General features: G+C 32.2%; 1 protein-coding gene across 2 annotated transcripts; it reads left to right on the top strand.

Annotated features, from left to right (window-relative positions):
- Positions 1–1112: 1112 nt before the first annotated feature.
- On the top strand, positions 1113–10402 carry LOC143243036 (putative ATP-dependent RNA helicase DDX4). 2 transcript variants are annotated; one of them, XM_076486669.1, is made up of 3 exons: positions 1113–1368; positions 3637–3949; positions 10126–10402. In XM_076486669.1, the coding sequence occupies exons 2-3, from the start codon at positions 3685–3687 to the stop codon at positions 10197–10199; spliced, it is 339 nt and encodes a 112-aa protein (XP_076342784.1). In that variant the 5' UTR covers positions 1113–1368; positions 3637–3684; the 3' UTR covers positions 10200–10402. The 2 variants fall into 2 exon arrangements, with proteins under 2 accessions (XP_076342784.1, XP_076342785.1); XM_076486670.1 differs by lacking the exon at positions 10126–10402 and adding an exon at positions 5877–6120.
- Positions 10403–24265: the final 13863 nt, after the last annotated feature.

The following is a 24265-nucleotide window of genomic DNA, read 5'->3' as shown; positions in this document are numbered from 1 at the left end:
CTGTTTAAACTTGTGCTGAATCTATCGTTGTTTTACGTGGATTGACGTCATTGAAGAGTAAACTGTTATACAACATTCAATAACGAGGAAACAGAGGTGAAACTTCCACATTCCAAATTTTATTATTGTGTGACTGACTTTAACATCTTGTGTGTGTGACTAAATATTTCTGTCCTTCTTGGTAACCCTGCAGGTAAGTAAACTTTTTTTACTCTTTTTACGAATTACTTAAATCTTATATAATTGCATGCTTATTGACACTATTAATTTTTTTTTATTACATGCTTATGTAATAGACACTTGGCGGTAATTTAAATATCAACACATAACAATAAGTTTTTAATTGGGTTAAAGCAAATTAAGCGATGACCTCATTCGCTAAAATAAAGGTGCATATTAAAACGAAAATATTTTTAATAAATATAAAGTTATTTTGTACTTCTGGTTATGTGTTAAGGTAACTTCGGTCATTAGGTTCATAAAACTAACATAACATGTAAACAATCAGACATGTGTCTAAGCTTCTGAGAAATGTACAGTCAAAGGGAATCTTTGTGGCTTACGTTTGTACTTGTGAAACAGAAAAGCATGGAAGCTGTAAGTTTTGTATGTTTGTGCATAGCACGTGTAATTGTTTAAATGTCTGTTAAAATTAACTTACTTTCCTTCCAACACTGATAGCATTAAAATATTAATATTCTTAGGTTTTCATATTTAGATAAAAATACATATCTAACTGAACTTTTGTATCATGCATTTATTCAGATTTTTTTTTACTTTATGATATTCTGTATCCTGACACGATAAAAAAGATTATTTTTTTTCAAACTAGATAGGATGGAAACTTTTAATGTAATTATGAATGATGTAGCATTTGTAACAACAAATAAAAACTAGTTTATCATTTATTGTAAGAAAAAGAGCGATTTTTAGTGTTAATTATTAACAGTAACAAACGAAAGGATAAGAAACCCATTCCCGTTTAGTCCTTCATATTTTGTTCCTGTAATCTGCCTTCAGTGACTCTATCGTATAAAAGGGAAAAGGCTTTTATCTATTTCCTTTTAGTGTCACACCCTTTGTTTTTCTAGTCTGTCTTCAGTGGTCCTATATGTCTGTGGACTCAAACCGATAACAAAACGGTTTTTTGTTATGACAAGAAACCCACTTGTAGTTAAAATGTAAGAAAGTCGAAACGTTGTTCACCGCTTTATTTTGGTAAAAGTGTTAACACCATACCAGCCGTCCTAAAACCGGTTTTCGATACTCATGATGGGCAGAGCATAAGCAAACGGTAGTCCGATCATGTAAAAGTAATATGTTTTGAAACATTTCAATACTCATCCTGCAGAAAATGACGTTAGATAAGTAAATATTTATTTTTTCTTACTGAATACATTCAAAGTAAACTTTTAGATTTTCTTTTATCCTTCCTTGAGGTTAATTATCTTTATAATTAAGCAGAAATCACAAACCCAGAGTTAAAAGTTTCCAGAATCTAAATGTAAATAATAATACATGATATTGTTTATTCTCTAAGTGTTAGGATATGAGTGTCTTTTCTAATCTAGCAATGTGTGAATTCAATTAAACACACTCTTCATAAAAGATGTAATATTAAAAGTACGTTAGTCCTAACACAACCGTCTTACGACCAATATATTTATTTAAACTCATGTTTTGCTGGCTTAGAAAAAGCGTTCAAAATTAAACTGTCCTGTAGAGATAATATACTAAATATAAAAGTAGATAATTATGCTGTCCTTATAACTGACTTAGAATTAAGTAATTAAAATCTCCAAAGTTGTTGAGATACAACGAGGTTAGTTAATCATATTTTTTATTAAGTTATTTACAACGTTGTTTAAAACATTTATATTAATTAGTTCACGAATAAATAATCTTTTCGAAGTGCATCTTTATTGGAAGGTTTTAAGTAATTCGTGTTTACTTTAAAATCTAATAAAAAACACCTAAGTGGGTAAAAAAGGTGTGGCTAAAAATGAATTGAGCGTGCGAATTAAAGATATCAAATCAAATTTGGAGGCCAAACTTGTAGCTACATTTATGCCATTGGTAATAATTTTACAGCTGATATTCATTCATTAGTCAGCTTGGCCGCGTGTTATATTTTATGTATTTTGTTTTACTCACCATCACGCCCAAAGCTGAACGAAAATCGCAGAATGGCCGACTAATGAATGTATATTGGCTGTAAAATTGTTACTAATGTTTATTACAAGTTAATCCGCTATTGGTGACTCATTAGTTACTAACTGTAACATGCACTTGCATGGGACTTGTGGGACAGTTTAGTGTCAACTTGAATTTTGGTCAGTTAACTATTTATTGCATAATAAAAACTTCTAGATAATTATTTGCTATGCTATTATGCATAAACCTACTTAACTGTTCATCTGATAGTTTTTGTACATAGACCATAATAGGGCACATTATTAGATATGGAGCAATGGTAAATTAAAATATTAAAACTAATATAAATAGTTAGTGTTTTTCCCACTGTGTACAGAAATCTTGCATACTGTCCTTATACTAATTTATGTAAGTGTTCAAGAAATGTAACACTTTCCTTTGCCTCAGAGCAAAATATAACCCTGGAATTAATAAAGTTGATAACCATAAACCAAAACTTGTTCTTGTTAATAAAGTACCAAAACAGATGTGGGGAAACTTAGTAAGGGGCTTATAAATAATAGAAAAGCATTAGTATCAAAGTTGAATGTAGCTATCAAATGCTAGGTTTCACAACTTTACAGTGTGATGAAGTTTGCAAGGAAGGGAGTTTAAAAGAAGGAAAATCTCAGGTTTCAGACAATATATTTATGATATTGTAAACTTCATAAAATTGAGAATCTTAGGAATCTATAGATTTATTACTCAGTTTTATACACTGAATAACTGTTTTCACATATGCTGAAAACACTGCACAACCAAGGTTTTGCTTCTTGAACACTGTTGGGTGTTCCTTGTAGATTTTTGGCTGGTGATCACGTACTGTTTCATCAAAATCTTCAGTTTCACCAAGACATTGCTACAATAAAAAAACGATATCAGGGCAAGTGGAATCCGTCAATGCTTGCTGACTACTGTTGAATACTGCAATGTGATGCACCAGACACTGAATACAAACGAAAATCAGGAGCAAACCACTTTTAATTATGTTGAACTTAATAGCATATTACAAACATAAATGCAGTTAAATACGTTATTGCCGGTAAACTGTCTATTTCTCAGAGTTCCTACGTGATGTAGCAAAACCAAAACTATATTTGTGCATACCCACCAGGTACCTGCCACAATCAGCAAAAACTTTTCAAAAAAGTTGTGCAGTGAAATATAATAGTCTATACCTAACTGTATTCACATATGCTGAAAATTTAATAGTCTCTACCGTTTTTATAGTTATTACAATGGAATAAAAATTAAATTATGGGTAAAAGTTTCAGTTTTTTGCTTACTCTTATCTGAAACAAATGGTTGTAAAAGGTCAAAAGAACTTTTAATATCTCATCATATAAGATATTTTGGAGGAAAATTTGAGGGGATATATTAAGTTTTTCAAAGCTTAATGTTATTTACCTCTTTCAGTTAACAGTTATTCTATTATTTTGACAGGTGGCTTTTTCTCAAGTCCGTTATCTGATTTTAGAGGAAGCTGACAGAATGTTAGAGATGTGTTTTGTGCCTGCTGTGATAAAAATGGTGGACGATCCTTCCATGACAGTAAAATCGAAGCATCAGACTCTCATGTTTAGTACTACATTCCCTGAAGAAATACAGCGACTAGCAGCAGAGTTTCTTAAGTTAGATTATTTATTTTTAGCAGTTGGTGTTGTTGGCTCTGCTGATATGGATGTCAAACAGAATTTCTACCAAGTCCAGCAATATGAAAAGAGGCAGAAACTTATAGAAATATTAAACAATTCAGGTATTACGAAATGCTTGTTATTACTCAAATTGCTTTGAATTATTTTTTTAATATTGGAAATTATTGCAGTTTGCTACAAATGCAACAAAGAGGGACATGACTGGTGAAAGTAATGTTAGGTTTAATTGTTTTTTTGTTGTTTTTGAATTTCGCACAGAGCTAATCGAGGGCTATCTGCGCTAGCCGTCCCTAATTTAGCAGTGTAAGACTAGAGGGAAGGCAGCTAGTAATCACCACCCACCTCCAACTCTTAGGATACTCTTTTACCAACGAATAGTGGTATTGACCGTAACATTATAACGACCCCACGGCTGAAAGGGCGAGCACGTTTGATGCGATCGGGATTCGAGCCCGCGACCCTCGGACTACGAGTCGAACGCTTTAACACGTTTGGCCATGCCGGGCCGTTAGGTTCAATAAATCACGTTGTTTGAAGAAGTTTATTTACGTTAACATAATATCTGATAAAACAGATATTAAAATATGTTATACTGTGTTACTTACTAAGTTTTTTCTGAAAACTTAAAAACAAAGATGTTCCAGAATTGTATGTTTGATGTTAAAAAAAAACCTAATTTTAGGGACAAAGAAAAATAACTTTTTTGTTTTATTTTTATATACGTATTACGTATTGTTAGATTTAGTTCGACTGACCTTATGTGTCAGTTAAACAAAGTTCAGCTATTAAAACATCTCAACATTTCCGATAAAAATAGACGTAAAACACTGTAAACATTTTATGTTTTTGGGGTTTTTACAGTAGAAATACAATATATACATAGATTTTATCTAAAATTGTAAACTAAAATAGAATGACTAGAGCTGACAGGAACATTTCATATGTTACGTTGTTTAATTACACATTTTGTTTTATCTAAAATTGTAAACTAAAATAGAATGACTAGAGCTGACAGGAACATTTCATATGTTACGTTGTTTAATTACATATTTTGTTCGACTTGCAAAGCAGAAATTCGCCGAGTAATTTCATTACTAACTGAACTATATAAACAAGAATTATTTAAACACACACAACAGAGAAATATTATGACAGGGGATTCATGGTTTCATAATAGGGTGAATTCGGTTTGTCGGTTGATGGTATTAGCTTCTGCTGGTACATTTGGATTGTGAGTAGCTTCAGTTCGTATTCCGAGCCAGCTAGCTGCTTTCCGGGTTTATGATCTAGGCTCGCCAGACGAAAAAATCGCAGGCTATTGCATATAGATCTCGTTTTTGATGTCCATTTTGGTTATTTTCCAGAGGGATGAAACACGAAAGAACGACAACATAAAAGTGAAGTCCGGCCTCATTTGTGACAATAATAGTTTTTGTGCTTTTGACACCCTAACAGTGTCTGCCACTTATAATATCGTAAGCTGGTGTTTTCCGTATCCAGAATTGTGCAAGTTCACACATATCTTCTCCAATAACACGTACCGATAAAAGCTAGAATTTTTAAGTTACGATAGCATGAATTCAGGAAATTAATTTAGAGTATTTGTCTTTCCGTTATGTCACCAAATATTAACACAGTTAACAGACCTTCACACCGTACATGTTGTGATCGTCCGTAAGTTAAAAAGTATCTCAACCATTTTACTCAAACTCTATTATACTGATATATGATGGATTAACTAACATTGATGGTTAAATGTGGTAAGTACATGTGTCTATACAAAATACGTGTTATTTTTAGAATATTTCATTTATAATAATTTGAGGAAGTACATCAAGAAACAAAACAAAACATGAACAATACGTGAAGTAAACAAGTGTAATAACATAACAACTAAGGCTGACGGTGGGAAACATATCAGAATCTATTAAATGTTTTACATACATATATACTATTGATAAATTATAAATAAAGTTGAACCTCAATGAAAAACAAAATCATTGTTTATTACAACCCTTGTCTTTTCAGAAAGTTCATTTCGCTCAGAACATTAAAGAACATTAAAAAGGCAGTAAGCTAACAGAACTCGTCGTCAACTCTTTGGCTACTCTTGAGTGATCTGTTGATGTATATGACTGTCACACTTAGTGTAGCCACGGCTACAAGAAGAAGTTATAAACATATTTTTTTAAAAAGTAACGGATGAAAATAATTAGTTTTTAAAACTGATAAAATGGAGGCAGAATACAAAAAGAACAAATTACAATAAAGTCAAGACTAAGTAATAATGTGAAGTTAAAGTGTGTGTGTTTTGTTTTAACAAAGACACATCTGTTTTGTTTTAACAAAGTCACATTGGGATATCTGTTTTGTTTTAACAAAGTCACATCAGGATTTAACAAAGACACATCGGGATATCTGTTTTGTTTTAACAAAGTCACATCGGGATATCTGTTTTGTTTTAACAAAGCCACATCGGGATATCTGTTTTCTTTTAACAGAGTCACATCAGGATACCTGTTTTGTTTTAACAAAGCCACATCGGGATATCTGTTTTCTTTTAACAAAGCCACATCGGAATATCTGTTTTCTTTTAACAAAGCCACATCGGATATCTGTTTTCTTTTAACAGAGTCACATCAGGATACCTGTTTTGTTTTAACAGAGTCACATCAGGATACCTGTTTTGTTTTAACAAAGCCACATCGGGATATCTATTAAGCCATCTGAGAGGAATTGAACTCCTGATTTAAGCGTTGTAAATCCGTAGACTTACCGCTGTACCAGCGAGTGAGGGGCTGAAGTTAAAGTCTCTACTATGTAACTAGATTCTTATATGAAATAAGTTTGGACACGTTCATGTATTTTATTCAACTGGAATTCAGAAATGATTTTTTGTCTTTTCAAAGATCAGTAAAGCATAGTATTATATTAACTTTGAAAGTGAACCAGTACCTTGTCGCTATATTTAGACATGTTTACAGCTAAAGCAAAACAAGAACTGTTATTTCTATCTGTAGAAAACCAACAAGAATTTTAAGCAATGTTCACCTATTGTTATACTACTACGAAAGGACAGAAAGTTTAATGTATTTAAGAGAAAATGTCCTACATGGTCGCTGATGAAAAGCAGAATTTTGTTTTGAAATGTTACGATATGTTATAAGATTTATCAAAAAATGGCCATCTGAGGATTTTTGGTTTGTTTGGAATTTCGAGCAATGCTACACGATGCTGGTATGGATGTAAGTCTAAAATAATATAAATAAATAGCCCTAGTGAACATATTGGATGTTAGTGTAAAATATTATATATAAATAGCCTTAGTGAACTCGTTGGATGTAAGTCCAAAATATTATACATAAATAACGTAGTGAATACATTGGATGTAAGTTTAAAATAACATAAATAAATAGCCTTAGTGAACACATTGGATGTAAGTCTAAAATAATATAAATAAATAGTCTTAGTGAACACATTGGATGTAAGTCTAAAATAATATAAATAAATAGCCCTAGTGAACATATTCGATATTAGTGTAAAATATTATATATAAATAGCATTAGTGAACTCATTGGATGTAAGTCCAAAATAATATAAATAAACCGCCTTAGTGAACACATTGGACGTAAAGCTAAAATATTATATATAAATAGCCTCAGTGAACTCGTTGGATGTAAGTCCAAAATATTATATATAAATAACGTAGTGAATACATTGGATGTAAGTTTAAAATATTGTATATAAATAACGTAGTGAATACATTGGATGTAAGTTTAAAATATTATAAATAAATAACGTAGTGAACACATTGGAAGTAAGTTTAAAATATGATATATAAATAACGTAGTGAATACATTGAATGTATGTTTAAAATATTATAAATAAATAACGTAGTAAATACATTGGATGTAAATTTAAAATCACATATATAAATAATGAAGTCAACATATTGGATGTAAGTGAAAGACGCATAATGGGTGAAAAATTAAGCTTTCTTTCTTTCTTTGTTTGAGATAAAGCTTTCTGCAACCTGTTCACCACGGGTATCAAAATCCGGTTTCTAGCGCTATAAGTCCGTAGACATTCCGCAGTTCCACTGAGGGGTGAAATTCTACGAATATAGCTTTAAAAATAAGAGAACATTACAAACAATCGTATAGCATTACAAACCATCATATAACATTACAAACAATTATATAACAATACAAACCATCATATAACATTAGACAATCATATAACATTACAGACAATCATATAACATTACAGACAATCATATAACATTACAAACAATCATATAGGATTACAAACCATCATATAACATTACAAACAATTATATAACATTACAAACAATTATATAACATTACAAACAATCATATAACATTACAAACCATCATATAACATTACAAACAATTATATAACATTACAAACTATCATATAACATTAGACAATCATATAACATTACAGACAATCATGTAACATTACAGACAATCATATAACATTACAGACAATCATGTAACATTACAGACAATCATGTAACATTACAGACAATCATATAGCATTACAGACAATCATGTAACATTATAGACAATCATATAACATTACAGAAAATCATGTAGATTATATATGAAACAAGGAATAATATGTTTGTTTCTAATGCCTAGAAAAACAAGTTGTTACTGTTAGCCACCATTTGATATTACAGGCAGAAAAAAAAACTATTTTTCAAAATACAGAAAATGGAAATTAACGGAAAAATATTGAAGGCGATACACAGAGAAAGAATAAATACAGTAAACCTTGACAGATATAAGATGTTTGGATGCAAAGATAATCATTAAGATATAGTGACACATGATGAAGAAATGAAATACATGATGATAAAACTGGTATAAAATATATTGTTTAAAGTTTGAGACAGGTATAGTGACACATAATGAAGAAATGAAATACATGATGTTAAAACTGGTATAAAATATACTGTTTAAAGTTTGAAACAGATATAGTGACACATAATGAAGAAATGAAATACATGATGGTAAAACTGGTATAAAATATATTGTTTAAAGTTTGAGACAGGTATAGTGGCACATGATGAAGAAATGAAATACATGATGATAAAACTGGTATAAAATATATTGTTTAAAGTTTGAGACAGGTATAGTGGCACATGATGAAGAAATGAAATACATGATGGTAAAACTGGTATAAAATATACTGTTTAAAGTTTGAGACAGGTATAGTGGCACATGATGAAGAAATGAAATACATGATGATAAAACTGGTATAAAATATATTGTTTAAAGTTTGAGACAGATATAGTGACACATGATGAAGAAATGAAATACATGATGATAAAACTGGTATAAAATATATTGTTTAAAGTTTGAGAGAGGTATAGTGACACATGATGAAGAAATGAAATACATGATGATAAAACTGGTATAAAATATACTGTTTAAAGTTTGAGAGAGGTATAGTGACACATGATGAAGAAATGAAATACATGATGGTAAAACTGGTATAAAATATATTGTTTAAAGTTTGAGACAGGTATAGTGACACATGATGAAGAAATGAAATACATGATGGTAAAACTGGTATAAAATATATTGTTTAAAGTTTGAGACAGGTATAGTGACACATAATGAAGAAATGAAATACATGATGGTAAAACTGGTATAAAATATATTGTTTAAAGTTTGAGAGAGGTATAGTGACACATGATGAAGAAATGAAATACATGATGGTAAAACTGGTATAAAATATATTGTTTAAAGTTTGAGACAGGTATAGTGACACATAATGAAGAAATGAAATACATGATGGTAAAACTGGTATAAAATATATTGTTTAAAGTTTGAGAGAGGTATAGTGACACATGATGAAGAAATGAAATACATGATAATAAAACTGGTATAAAATATACTGTTTAAAGTTTGAGACAGGTATAGTGACACATGATGAAGAAATGAAATACATAATAATAAAACTGGTATAAAAGTCAGTAGTACGAGTGCACAAATCTTGAACATCCAGTAAAGTTTAATTTGTTAACATTCTCAATCGATTTAGTTCTGAAATTTAACACTAATTGTTGAAGACACTTTCTGAGATGTCGCTGAAACAGATAAAATATAACAATAAACAAGATTTAGTGAATATATATTTTATATACGTTTTATTTCAGTTGTGGAATATTCGATTTAAAATGTTTCATTATAATTAGAGTTATAAAAACCATTCAACCGTAACTCATGTTGTTGTTTTTTCACAGAAAACTATGTTGGGCTATATGCGGAGAATCGAACCTCGTATATCAGTTTAGACATTTCGCTCTTCCACGTGTGACCTCTAAATCGATCGATTGATTTCTAATAAGTAGACAGAAACTGTTTAAACATAGTGTACAATATTCCTTGAGTTTATATCCTCTCGTAACACGCAAGAGAAACAAAATGATAAAATGTTCGCAGACCTTAACTGAATATTTACATTGGTTACAGTAATCATTGATGTTTGTTTGTAGAGACGATTCATCAATTGGTTTAAGAATTACAATCACAAAATATATTTCATTTTATTCTAAATTATAGCCATATATTTATAGTTCAAGTGTTGTGAAATCTAATGTGAATTGTAAATATTCTGTTAAATGTAGTTACACTATAGGGAGTTATGTTGTGATTCAGCTATGTTACCTATACATATTCACGTGTTATCATCCGGGAACTGTTCAGTTATACAAATACACGATTCTTTATGATATTGTTTTAAACATAGCATGAAAAGTAACAGGAACTTTAAAAACGTATTGTTTGAAAAACCATGTGCACATCATGACTTCATTATTCTTGGCCAATATCTACAACGTCTTGTTTTAAGCAAGCAAATGCACAATACAAGGTAAAGAGATGTATAGAACGAAGTTAATACACAATACAAGGTAAAGAGATGTATAGAATGAAGTTAATACACAATACCAGGTAAAGAGATGTATAGAATGAAGTTAATACACAATACAAGGTAAAGAGATGTATAGAACGAAGTTAATACACAATACAAGGTAAAGAGATGTATAGAACGAAGTTAATACACAATACTAGGTAAAGAGATGTATAGAATGAAGTTAATACACAATACAAGGTAAAGAGATGTATAGAACGAAGTTAATACACAATACAAGGTAAAGAGATGTATAGAACGAAGTTAATACACAATACTAAGTAAAGAGATGTATAGAACGAAGTTCATACACAATACTAGGTAAAGGGATGTATAGAACGAAGTTAATACACAATACTAGGTAAAGTGATGTATAGAACGAAGTTAATACACAATACAAGGTAAAGAGATGTATAGAACGAAGTTAATACACAATACTAAGTAAAGAGATGTATAGAACGAAGTTCATACACAATACTAGGTAAAGGGATGTATAGAACGAAGTTAATACACAATACTAGGTAAAGTGATGTATAGAACGAAGTTAATACACAATACTAGGTAAAGGGATGTATAGAACGAAGTTAATACACAATACAAGGTAAAGAGATGTATAGAACGAAGTTAATACACAATACTAGGTAAAGAGATGTATAGAACGAAGTTAATACACAATACTAGGTAAAGGGTTGTATAGAACGAAGTTAATACACAATACTAGGTAAAGTGATGTATAGAACGAAGTTAATACACAATACTAGGTAAAGGGATGTATAGAACGAAGTTAATACACAATACTAGGTAAAGAGATGTATAGAACGAAGTTAATACACAATACTAGGTAAAGAGATGTATAGAACGAAGTTAATACACAATACTAGGTAAAGGGATGTATAGAACGAAGTTAATACACAATACTAGGTAAAGTGATGTATAGAACGAAGTTAATACACAATACAAGGTAAAGAGATGTATTGAACGAAGTTAATACACAATACAAGGTAAAGAGATGTATAGAACGAAGTTAATACACAATACTAGGTAAAGGGATGTATAGAACGAAGTTAATACACAATACTAGGTAAAGTGATGTATAGAACAAAGTTAATACACAATACAAGGTAAAGAGATGTATTGAACGAAGTTAATACACAATACAAGGTAAAGAGATGTATAGAACGAAGTTAATACACAATACCAGGTAAAGAGATGTATAGAACGAAGTTAATACACAATACTAGGTAAAGAGATGTATAGAACGAAGTTAATACACAGAACTAGGTAAAGAGATGTATAGAACGAAGTATGGTAAGGGGGTGTAGAATAAAGTTAATACACAATACTAGATAAGAGAGTGTAGAATGAAGTTAATACACAATACTAGATAAGAGAGTGTAGAATGAAGTTAATACACAATACTAGGTAAAGAGATGTATAGAACGAAGTATGGTAAGGGGGTGTAGAATGAACTTAGTACACAATACTAGATAAGAGAGTATAGAATGAAGTTAATACACAATACTAGATAAGATAGTGTAGAATAAAGTTAATACATAGTGTTAGGTGATGGAGTGTAGAATGTGGTTACAACACTGGATTATGAACAGATTTATAAGGCTTAAGATGTTATCCTTTAGGATTTCCACACAACCAGTAGGCACGAATCCATAATGTTAAAGAATTTCTATCCAATTCGAAATTCACCGTGCAGTTTCACAAGTTATCATTGCAATGAAATAGGTGTATTACATTAAGAATCGTCTTAGAACAAATTAATTCTGGTAAGAGATTCCCAAGGTGCGAATGAAAGAAATAACATAAGAAGGTTTTACTGGTATTTCTAAATTATATTAGAGAAATATAATCGAAAGCATTATGAGACCTAACCTGTCTCATGTGATTGCTAAGATAAAAGAAGATATAACTTTATTTCAGAATAATATGCCCATGGTGGCAGTAATGTAATAGAATGATATGATATTCAACATTATATAATCAAATTACTTAGGCGATCTTGACTGACAGTGTGACGTGTATATTAAATCATCAATTTATTTACGGTATTCTGACAGAAATAACCTTTTACCTTTGTGTGGAAGTTTTGTTTGCTTGGTAATGTTTAGAGCAAAGCCACTTTAGGATATCTGTTGTATCTACCACCGGGAATCGAACCCTGGATTTTAGCGTTGAAAGTCAGTAAGATTGAAGCCGTCCCACCAGAGGGACAAAACAATAAAAGAAAATATAGCAAAGAATTATGGACAGTTTTATCACCTCGAAAAACAGAAAAAAAAGGTAATACATATATGAGTTAAAACACTTTAATTTATTAATATATGTTTATGTTTGTGAAGTTAACGATATTTTATCCTAATTATGTGAACATTTTTAGTCGTCATATCTTCTTTATGAAAAGCATTGTGAATGCCTAACAATTTATTTTGCATGATTCCCATCATTTGCTAGTAACCCTAGTTTGGTGCAATGTGGAGAAAATTAATATTGATATAGTTAAGTAAACAAAATTACAAGGAATGATTGCGTTGAAAACAGCAAATCCAAATATTTGACTAATTATATTAGTTTGTTTTAGCCTAAAAACAAGCCGAAAACAAAAATAAATTAAAAAAATAACAAACAAAATAAAAAACGCTGAACTAAATGAAAAGATCCCAGGATACAAGCTATGATGTGGGATATAAAATGTACCCTAGGTTTTGGAGGTGACTGAAAAGGTAGAGCTCACACTATGGTGGGGATACACCGTCTTAACCTCCATTAGCCAGTCTCACATAAAGAAAGAAAATAAAGGAATAGCAATAGATACAGAAATAGAAAATAGAAATTGGGAGAGCAAGATGTGGGTGCTGAAGCCCACAACGTCCCACATCCGTATCACCCTTCACTGTCTGCAGAGAGTTATGGGAAGGTGACTGATTTCCAAAGTAAAGAAGAAAATAATGAATTGAAATATAAATATAAGGTAAGAATAAGAAAAAGAAATAAACAATCTGTAACAGTTTCATCAACTGACATTCACACCTCAACTCAGTCAACAATAACTTCATCTCTGAAAAGTACATTGTTGGTATTTACACTTCATAATGATCCACAATGACTCTACCAAGGCACTTTACAGCTCACAATGGTTAACACTAACTTCTAAACATTTTTCGTTGTTATCCTCTATAAATGTTCAGTATATACTTTTTATCTAGGTGAAACATTAGCTAAATAGGCGACTAATTCATTTTCTCAAGTAGTTATTATTGATCACGCATGCGTTGATCATAATCGATCAAGTCTACTAAACAGGAGACATTTTTGAATAAATCAGCGCCATCTTCAGGCAGACTGTGAGTGTCATATTTCTTATTATCATTAACCAATAAACTCCATAATTCCTCCATAGCCTATTTGTATTGATTCAGGAAAGTTACGGTTTGATGAGACAACAGAAAGTCTCATTCATTTATTACCCTGGTTTTTTTGACGATTTCCAAATCCCATGTGCGCAGCTGACACTTTATGCACCTGGCAGTTTTCTAGCAGAATTACAACAGCTTTTAGTGTCTTCATCATATCCTACTGTTGGTGGTAAGGGCTTATTTTAGAACACCCTGTCATGGTAGTGTTTCTCAAAAGCCAACATGCAACAATAAATAAGAGATTCATCAGTTCACATCCATGTAATATATCTTAACCTGCAACCATTATATGACTTTCACCATGGAATTCAACCTTGCGAAATCATCTAAACTTATATTCTTAGTTAATGGGAAGTTTTAGTTTGCGATACAAATGAACTTAGATTAGTCAGAACGAGTCTTGTTTAGTCTTGGAATTTCGCACAAAGCTACTCGAGGGCTATCTGTGCTAGCCGTCCCGAATTTAGATGTGTCAGACTAGAGAGAAGGCAGCTAGTCATCACCACCTACCGCCAACTCTCGGGCTACTCTTTTACTAACGAAAAGTGGGATTGACCGTCACGAAGTGCACGCCTTAACGCGCTAGGCCATGCCAGGCCCGAGTGCATTGTCACCAAAATGTGTTATAGTTGTTACAATGTAGACATATTGTCATCATTCATTATATCAAAACCTATTCATAAAATACTCATTCTAAGAAGAACATACATTAACATTCGCAGGCAGTAAGAGTGTGGAACATGCCACAACTGTAACCACGTCTAACCAATAACAAAACATTAATAACACTGCAATATCTCCGTAATGAGCCATATCTGTCCGTTGATATTGTTTTGTGTTGGACAGGACTGGACAGCATAGCTGGCATATATGCAGATGAAGAAACAAGACAATGGGTTTTACCAGTTCATGATTTTTTGCACATGCGCATTAGAATAAGATGATTTTCTTAGCAATCACGTAAGGTGTTACATTGTCATTGACTGTCCAATATTTTTCGTCACTATATCGCAGGTAGATGATGAAAAATATTAACATACCATTGCCAGTATAACTTACCAATTGTGCTTATAGTGTTAAGTTTCTGTGGCGACGGTGAAACTATGCCAGTAGATGTATTTGTTTGGAGTTTTTTTAAGGACTAACAATGTAATAAAAATCCTACTTAGTTGTTTCTCTGGAGCAACTCCCGAATATTTTATTTCTCGTTTCTCTCTTGCTAGTGAAGAAACTATGGTTGAGCTATTCAACCATAAGTGAAGCAGCACGTGTACAGATGAATAGGAAAAAAAGCTTTATTGATGTCTGAAATGTGTCGTCACCTCTGATAAAGAAAGGCCACACAATGTTCAGGTTATCTTTAAGCTTTTCTAAATGATTTTAGATTTACGTTCTCTTTATCTCAGAGACTTTCATGACACTTAAATTGAACTTGTTGACTTACGGTCTAACGCATCAATTGTAACAAACTGAATGTTGCCACACCTTTCTTTTTTTCAATACTTCCAAGTATTCCACTATCTGATCATTCTTTGTAGAACGATATAAACTATATCACAACCTTTTGTAACATAATTTCAAACTTTCATTCTTAAAAGACTAATGTTTCTTTATGAGGTGTTTCTCCAATAATGCATTTGTCGTTTTAGTTCTGTTTTACGTCAAAGTTGTATGTCAGTAAAACAAACTCAAACCGTAATAACTTTATTATTTACATTTTGATATTTATTTCTTATCACTGTTACGCCTTATACGTCTATTACTTAATTTGCTATTATCATCTTCACTTTGACCTTGATCTGGCAGAGCGTGTACAACAAATTATCATTGTTTAAGTATTGGCTTACCAACTATAGCCAGGTGGCAACTGGCACTACTAATAATACACAAACATACATTTTATTTGTCTCTTTTGGATATATGTGAAAACTACACGAGAGACATCTGTGCTTACAATTTTGAGTTGTTAGATTCAAAAACACAACAACAACAAAAACCGACAACCGCTGGAAACTCTTGGATTTATCTAATCGAATAATGAAATTTAATTGTTACTCCTATAACACATCCATAGCTTCAAAATACGATGCTTCGATAACGGGACACGAACCAATAACTCTTTGTTCGATAGCCCCTTATATATATGTAATGTGGAAACGTAGCTACAGTCATTATAATATTACTGTACCTGTGAAACTAAACAATAGATAGTAATGGTGCTAATCAAATGTGTTTGTAACTACAATATGTATTTATGGAAAAAAGAAATTGTGAATATACCATTATAAAATTCAGTGATCTGTTGTCTAAGTCTGATGTGTAAAATCGGGTCACATTTACTACTATGGAATCAATATTAATTTCTGTACAAAGTATGGTTAAGTAGCTTGTTGTAATGGTTTCACATCTAATAAACTTTCATACAATTTAATCGATAGTTTCAGTAGATATAATTTTCATCACTTACTCACCACTTTGTGCCCCCAAGTGGGGCTACGGTAAGCTTTCGTACTTAAAATAACCTGCAGATTGTTAGCTCATTCTATAACAAGATCGTATTCTGTGTCGTATAGCTTTAGTTACCATGAAAGTTTATGGTTGAGTTAAATTTCTAAAGTTCAGGATTAAACTTGTCTATTTTATGCTCTTTGCTAAAGATAATTTTACACTACATAGAATGTATAGAAAATTATATAAATATCAAGACATTTCTTTAACACTATTTGAATGGTGACTGCTTTACTCGGGTTATAGAAATATTCGCCTAATAATTAACATTTTTTATTATTTTATTGTTTTATCTATTATTTTCTTGAGTGGTAACCGATTTTTCTCTCTTCTGTGTCTTTTTTTCTAAACGAGTTTATAGTTTCAAACGTTTACAAAATTCTTTCATAATAACGATATTTTAAAGTAGTTAATGTGTGGGGTTCAAACTGGTAATTGTAACTATAAATTTATCCACATAGCAGTATCCAAATATACTAGGATTCTGTGCACTGTTAACGTGCCTGAGCCTGAGACTTGTGGCTCCAAAATCGTCAAAGAAAGAAAAAAATAGTTTCAAGAGCTGGCGGTAGGTGGTGTTGACTAGCTGTCTTCCTTTTGAGCTGCCACCTGCAGATTCACACCTCTAAAAATCGGGTTTCGATATCTGTGGTGGGCATAGCTTTGTGCTGAATTCTAAAAACACGACCTTCTGAGTTCTAATTTACCGGACAAAATTATAGATGGCTGATTTACGTTGAAAAACGTAAAGTGGAGAAATCACATTTATTGTGTAGAGCTTGTTATAGAAACAAGTGTTCGCGATTTTACTTAAATTTCTTACCAGTTTCTATGCAGCTTTGGGAAGTATACAAGTAACAAATATAAAATGAAAAATGTAATCGCTACTAGTAAATATTTCACAAGTGTGTTAAGGCATGCGCTCGGAATCTGAGGGTCGCGGGTTCGCATCCGAGTCGCGCCAAACATGCTCCCCCTCCCAGCCGTGGAGGTTGTTATAATGTGACGGTCAATCCCACTATTCGTTGGTAAAAGAGTAGCTCAAGAGTTGGCGGTGGGTTGTGATGACTAGCTGCCTTCCTTCTAGTCTTACACTGCTAAATTAGGGACGGCTAGAGCAGATAGCCCTCGAGTAGCTTTGTGCAAAATTCAAAAACAAAACAACCAAACAGGTTTCATCAGAAGACGTAACATACGTAACTTTAATTTGTTTAGAATAAAACAAACTAATTATATCTTACCATATTGACAGTAATGTAACAGACATTAATTAATAAATAATTGCACCTATATTGTTTTATAACATTTTTTTTTGGGGGGGTGATATTAACCATCTTGTCCGATAGGTTACGTTCTGTATCGTGAACACTGACATCTTATTGTTTAATAAATATAGAGTTTATCGCGATTAGACTATAAGGTTAACATTCTCACACTGGAAGAAATGTGAGATTATGATGAGATGTTACTTCTGCAAGTCATTTATCGAAGTTGTTTAATGATAAAAAATGAGGACAATGGTACACTGACTGTCTACACTTGTTACTAACATGAGAAGAGATGTGAGTACTTTATATATACCAATTGACTAATTGCAATGAAGCTAGAAACGTTCACAACTGCTAGAAATTTACAGATGTCTAAATGGTATAAAAATGTTCTTGTCACCTTCACTATTTTTACTACATTAAAACTATTAAGCACAAAAAATAAAAACCTTTAAGCCAGCCATTATTATTCCAATAACTGTTGAGAGTGAATTGATAGCCATTAGCAAGTGAATTTTTAACTATTAAGCTTTATCCAAAATGCATTTAAACTTACTGCCTTCACACCATTCGAATGCAACTCGTTTTATAGACCAAACATTCTGTTAGAACAATAAAACTCTTAGTTGAAGATGACTTATATTAAATGTTTATATTTGTGTTCTACCATTATCGCTATTAACCAAAAATGATGCATCATCACTGTCAATTTCCTTTGAAATCTTATACGTCTCAATTAGGTCTTCTTAAGTCTTCTTCCAAGAGAAAACAACTTGAGAGATTTAAATCTCTTCTTGTATGACAGCCCTTCAGGCCCAGTCATCGTTCTGGTAACCCTTTTCTCAACTGTTACCAATTACATTTTGACCTCTTTGGACTTTTATTCAATATTCTAAAGACGCAACCTAAAATCTTATTTGCAATACTGCTGCAATTATTAACCTGTTTTGGTGGCTTTGGAGATTGTTACAGTTATTACCATGCAAATTATACTTATAATTCAAATGACCATAACCTACATGTATCATCTTGAGTTTTATTATAATGAAAACAACCCATCTGCCAATTAACTAAATCATCTAAATCGTTTTATAAACTAGCAGCATCCTCTTCACAGCCAAAAACACTCAAGAACTTAGATGTTACTGACTTGTTACTTATTATTGTTAAATTCACCAAATGAAACATTTCAATGTTATCGACACAGGATTTTTACATATTTCTAAATCCACTAAATGAAACGTTTAGATGCTTCTGACGTCGACTTGTTAGATATTATTCATGAGTCCATTAACTTGATTGTTTGTTTTGAATTTCGCGCAAAGCTACTCGAGGGCTATCTGCGTTAACCGTCCCTAATTTGGCAGTGTAAGACTAGAGAGAAGGCAGCTAGTCATCACCACCCATCGCCAATTCTTGGGCTACTCTTTTACCAACGAATAGTGGGATTGACCATCAAATTTTAACGCCTCTCCCGGCTGAAAGGATAGCATTTTTGGTGTAAGAGGGATTCGAACCTTCGACCAGTCCAACGCCTTAATCCACCTGGCCATGCTGGACCTGAGTCTTTTAATTAAAACATTGAAATTCTGGAAGTTCTTTTATTTTAAATGGGAGAACTTACACGATATACCAGATTATATAGCCATACTTTTTAAAGATACTTATAAATAATAACTCTAGAACACCGTTTGTGTAATCAGAGAGGAATTTATGTGGTGTCGATAAAATTACTGAACAGTCGCACAGTTTGTTTGTTAACAAAACACATTGTTTTAGGTGTTGAACGTCCTAAAACTTTCATTTCTGAATAACTCATAGTTTCTCGAAACACATTCCTAATTCTATTTCGAAACTAATACTTGATATGTTGACAAACAAATTGATCCCAAACGTGTTATGTCCTGTTGTATATCATAACCAAGAAGTACAAACTTTTCGTAAGTTTTATGTACCAAAATAGTTCCGTTGTGGTATTTTTATGCTAATCAATCCATGAAACAAAATATGCTTTTATGTTATGAAGCTTCTTCCAAGGCGAACGAAAACATCCTAACTATTTAAATATGTTACACAAATCTGAAGTACAGTGGAACCCCTCTAAGCGGCTACCCCTTGAAAGAAGTCATTCAATCACAGTCCCTTTTTTTGTTTACATAACCCCTAATTATGTACAGTGGAACCCCTCTAATCAGGCCAATTTGTCTCAGTCCCGAAGGTGACTGCTTTAGAGGTGTTCCACTGAATTGGGTCGAAACTATACAAGAATGGTATTCCAAGAGTGCGGTTTTAGTTATGTATTTTGATTTCACTTCAAATTGCACAGAGATGTATGTGAGAGAACATCAGTATCTGAATTTTAAAAAGGAAGTTCCTATTATAAATAAATTAGCTTTATTCTGAACTTAATTTTAACTATAATTCCACATGTGTATTGCTTTAAAGTTATTTGAATTTTTAGCGAGTTGTTCTCTTACACATATTATCCAAACAGTAAAAGCAGTATTTTGAGATGAAAACAACAACAAACAAATAGAGTGACTCTCCTTAGATATAAGTAAAAATAATCTATGGACGCACAATATTTATTGGAAAAAATTTATCACATAACGAGGTTGGATTTTTAAAATAACCCAAATTTGATCTGTTATAGGTGGCGTATTTTTTACATTTTAAGAAATATCATTTCGTTTTATAAATACAAACCACGTGGTCAAACATGAGTTTATATGGACCATCCATGTTCAATAAATATATATTTCATATTTCAAAAAAGTGTTTGCACCCCGTTAGTACAGCGGCAAGTCTCCGGATTTATAACGCTAAAGTCAGGGGTTCGATTCCCCTCGGTGGGCTCAGCAGACAGCCTCATGTGGCTTTGTTATAAGAAAAACACCCTAAATGTTTGATCTTTTTAGCTAGAAATTAAAACATTTCAAACTTAAGTTACTTTTAGAGTATAAGTTTATACAAACCTTTCATAAACGAACCAGTTTGTTTCTGGCCTGTCCTTCTATGACTAGTGGAAAGCTTCATGGTTTATAACCTGTCCTTCTATGACTAGTGGAAAGCTTCATGGTTTATAACCTGCCCTTCTATGACTAGTGGAAAGCTTCATGGTTTATATCCTGCCCTTCTATGACTAGTGGAAAGCTTCATGGTTTATAACCTGTCATTCTATGACTAGTGGAAAGCTTCATGGTTTATAACCTGCCCTTCTATGACTAGTGGAAAGCTTCATGGTTTATAACCTGCCCTTCTATGACTAGTGGAAAGCTTCATGGTTTATTACCTGTCCTTCTATGACTAGTGGAAAGCTTCATGGTTTATTACCTGTCCTTCTATGACTAGTGGAAAGCTTCATGGTTTATAACCTGTCCTTCTATGACTAGTGGAAAGCTTCATGGTTTATAACCTGTCCTTCTATGACTAGTGGAAAGCTTCATGGTTTATAACCTGCCCTTCTATGACTAGTGGAAAGGTTCATGGTTTATTACCTGTCCTTCTATGACTTGTGGAAAGCTTCATGGTTTATAACCTGTCCTTCTATGACTAGTGGAAAGCTTCATGGTTTATTACCTGTCCTTCTATGACTTGTGGAAAGCTTCATGGTTTATAACCTGTCCTTCTATGACTAGTGGAAAGCTTCATGGTTTACGAAGTTAAATTCGTCGACTGAGCCTTCAGCAGATACTTCGAAAATAATCCGTTGTTTGTCTCTGTGCTAAGTGAAACAAACCTCCAATGTTTATGTAGCCAATGTGTTTTAAAATTGAGACAGTATTTGTTGTTGTTGTTTATCTAGTTGTCTGACAGGATTTGTTGTTGTTGTTTATCTACTTGTCTGGCAGTATTTGTTGTTGTTGTTTATCTAGTTGTCTGACAGGATTTGTTGTTTCTCTAGTTGTTTGACAGTATATATTTCTTGTTGTTGTTTCTCTTGTTGTCTGACAGTATTTGTTGTTATTATTTATCTTGTTGTCTGACAGTATTTGTTGTTATTATTTATCTTGTTGTATATATTTGTTGTTGTTTATCTAGTTGTATATATTTGTTGTTATTATTTATCTCGTTGTGTATATTTGTTGTTATTTATCTAGTTCTATGTATTTGTTGTTGTTTAGCTAGTTGTATATATCTGTTGTTGTTGTGCTGAAACCTACAAAGTGAGTTACCTGCTTTCTGTCCAGTGCGGGAAGTTGAAAACTGGATATTGATGTTACATAGTAATTTTCCAAACTTACCATTGACACACTGAGGGAAAAACTCACTGGTTTCAATGTAAATGATAAAAAATATGTTTCTCTAATGTATTTGTATTTTGATGTAAGATATTGTTCTTTGAATGTATATTTACAACATTCTTGTATATTGACAGCACATCGTAGTTATAAATATTGCTGTTTGTTTTGTAATGTCTGTTTAGACACAGAAAAGTTATACTAAAAACAACACTATAAATGTCCACCAGGGGCGATCCATTTTTTTATCATTCAATTTTGACACTCTACGTTCTCAAATTGGTGAAAACTACCAAAATTCACAGGTGTTACATTTAAGGGTTAGTATAAATTAAAAAAACAACAACAACGTAATTTTACTTGTATAATTATATGCCTTATCAGTTTTCTAAACTCTTTTTCTTCCAACTTAAACGTTTCAAAACGTTTAAGACAAGAAATATTAACTCTGGAGAAAAACAAAACCAAAGAATGCAACATAAAGATTTCAACTTTGCAATACAATATTTATTACTTTATTCTATTGAGTGCATAACAATCAAATTTGAACATTTCGTATTATTTTAGTGGCATATCGGATCGTCCATAATTAGGCAACAGTGGAGAAGTAATAGAATCATATAAATAACAACATGTTGAGCATTTAAGTCACGAGAGATCAGACCAGAAGAACCGAAACTGTGGACGTAGCTTAGTGTGTCTAGCAAGCCAGAATGTTAATACACCGGCTTAATATTCGAATCCCTTCATCATAAAATTACGTCATGACTTTGGAGTGATGACAGTAAGACCGACAATCGAACCTTACTATTCCTTTAAAGTAACCTAAGAGTTGGAGATGTGTCTTGTTGATCAGCTGTCTTCACTCCAGTGTATCTGTTGAGTATTATGGATAACGCAGATAACTCTCGATTTTTAATACTTTAAACAAGTAAAAATTAAATACAGGTAAAGTTTCAAGTACAGTGAAATAATCTCTCACGTGAGGGGACGCAGACGAACCACAACATTTCTCAGTGAGGGTGGAAATTCTCAAAACTTCCCTCTTTATAAACTAAACTCCTGCCAAGTTCGTGAACGTTTGCGTTTAACTCTCGATTAACTTCATGCTAATATTTAAACATATAAGAAAGATAATTTTGAAAAATGTAAAATACAAAATTTATGGATGTTAAAAAATAAAGTTCAATGTGTTAATCCTCCATCTTTTCTTTATGACCAGCATCTTTTGGAATTACAAGAGAAAGCTTGTGAATAATAATAATTTCAAGTCGTACCTTGTGATATATGTATAACAGCGCGATATCTTCCTCATGAGTGTATATTTCTAATATTGTTTTACCTTTTTGCTGTTTCTTCTTCAAACTTTGCTTTGCTCACACTGGTTTCACTTAAGTGGACTGCAAAACGTAAAATACTGAAATCATTTTAATGTAAACTGTAAGTAGAACTCTTAATACTAGAAATATTTATGGAAATTAAAATAAATCTTGATAAAGAATTCTTTAATCCTTAATCCTACCGATCCAGTTGTTATTTTTTGCTCTTTGCACAATAAGAAACGTCCGAAAATAAGCATTTCTTGAACATCAAGAAAAATATGTAGAAATTATTGCTCTTTGCACAATGAGAAACGTCCGAAAATGAGCATTTCTTGAACAGCAAGATAAATATGTAGAAATTAGTACAAGATGTGCCTAACAGATGGCAGCACGCGTGAAAGATAAGCACGTCAAACGTTTGTTGATTAATTTGGAATTAAGCACAAGCTACCAAATGGGTAAGCTGTGCTCTGCCTACCACGGGAATCGAAGCCCAGTTTCTAGCGGTGTGAATCCACAGACATACCGCTATGCTGTTGGGGCACGTTGGTTAATTGTCAAGCCCAAAGCAATGAAGTGGACGAACCGTTTGCAGTTTTTCCTACTCAGGGGATTCGAAACCCAAATTTTAGCATTATAAATTGTCAACCCATCGAAGAGTGAAACTCATTTGTTGTATGAAGTCTATAAAAAGTTAAGGTATGG

Source organism: Tachypleus tridentatus, unplaced genomic scaffold (genome assembly GCF_004210375.1).
Source record: "Tachypleus tridentatus isolate NWPU-2018 unplaced genomic scaffold, ASM421037v1 Hic_cluster_2, whole genome shotgun sequence".
Lineage (NCBI taxonomy): Eukaryota > Metazoa > Arthropoda > Merostomata > Xiphosura > Limulidae > Tachypleus > Tachypleus tridentatus.
The sequence above is the reverse complement of the archived record's forward strand: the minus strand, read 5'-3'. Positions and strand labels throughout refer to the sequence as shown.

Bases quoted from the DNA above. Each gene is read 5' to 3' on its own strand.
- LOC143243036 (XM_076486669.1), top strand. From the start codon at position 3,685: ATGTTAGAGATGTGTTTTGTGCCTGCTGTGATAAAAATGGTGGACGAT. The intron at 3,950-10,125 runs GTATTACGAAAT...GTTTTTTCACAG, and splicing joins AGAAATATTAAACAATTCAG to AAAACTATGTTGGGCTATAT.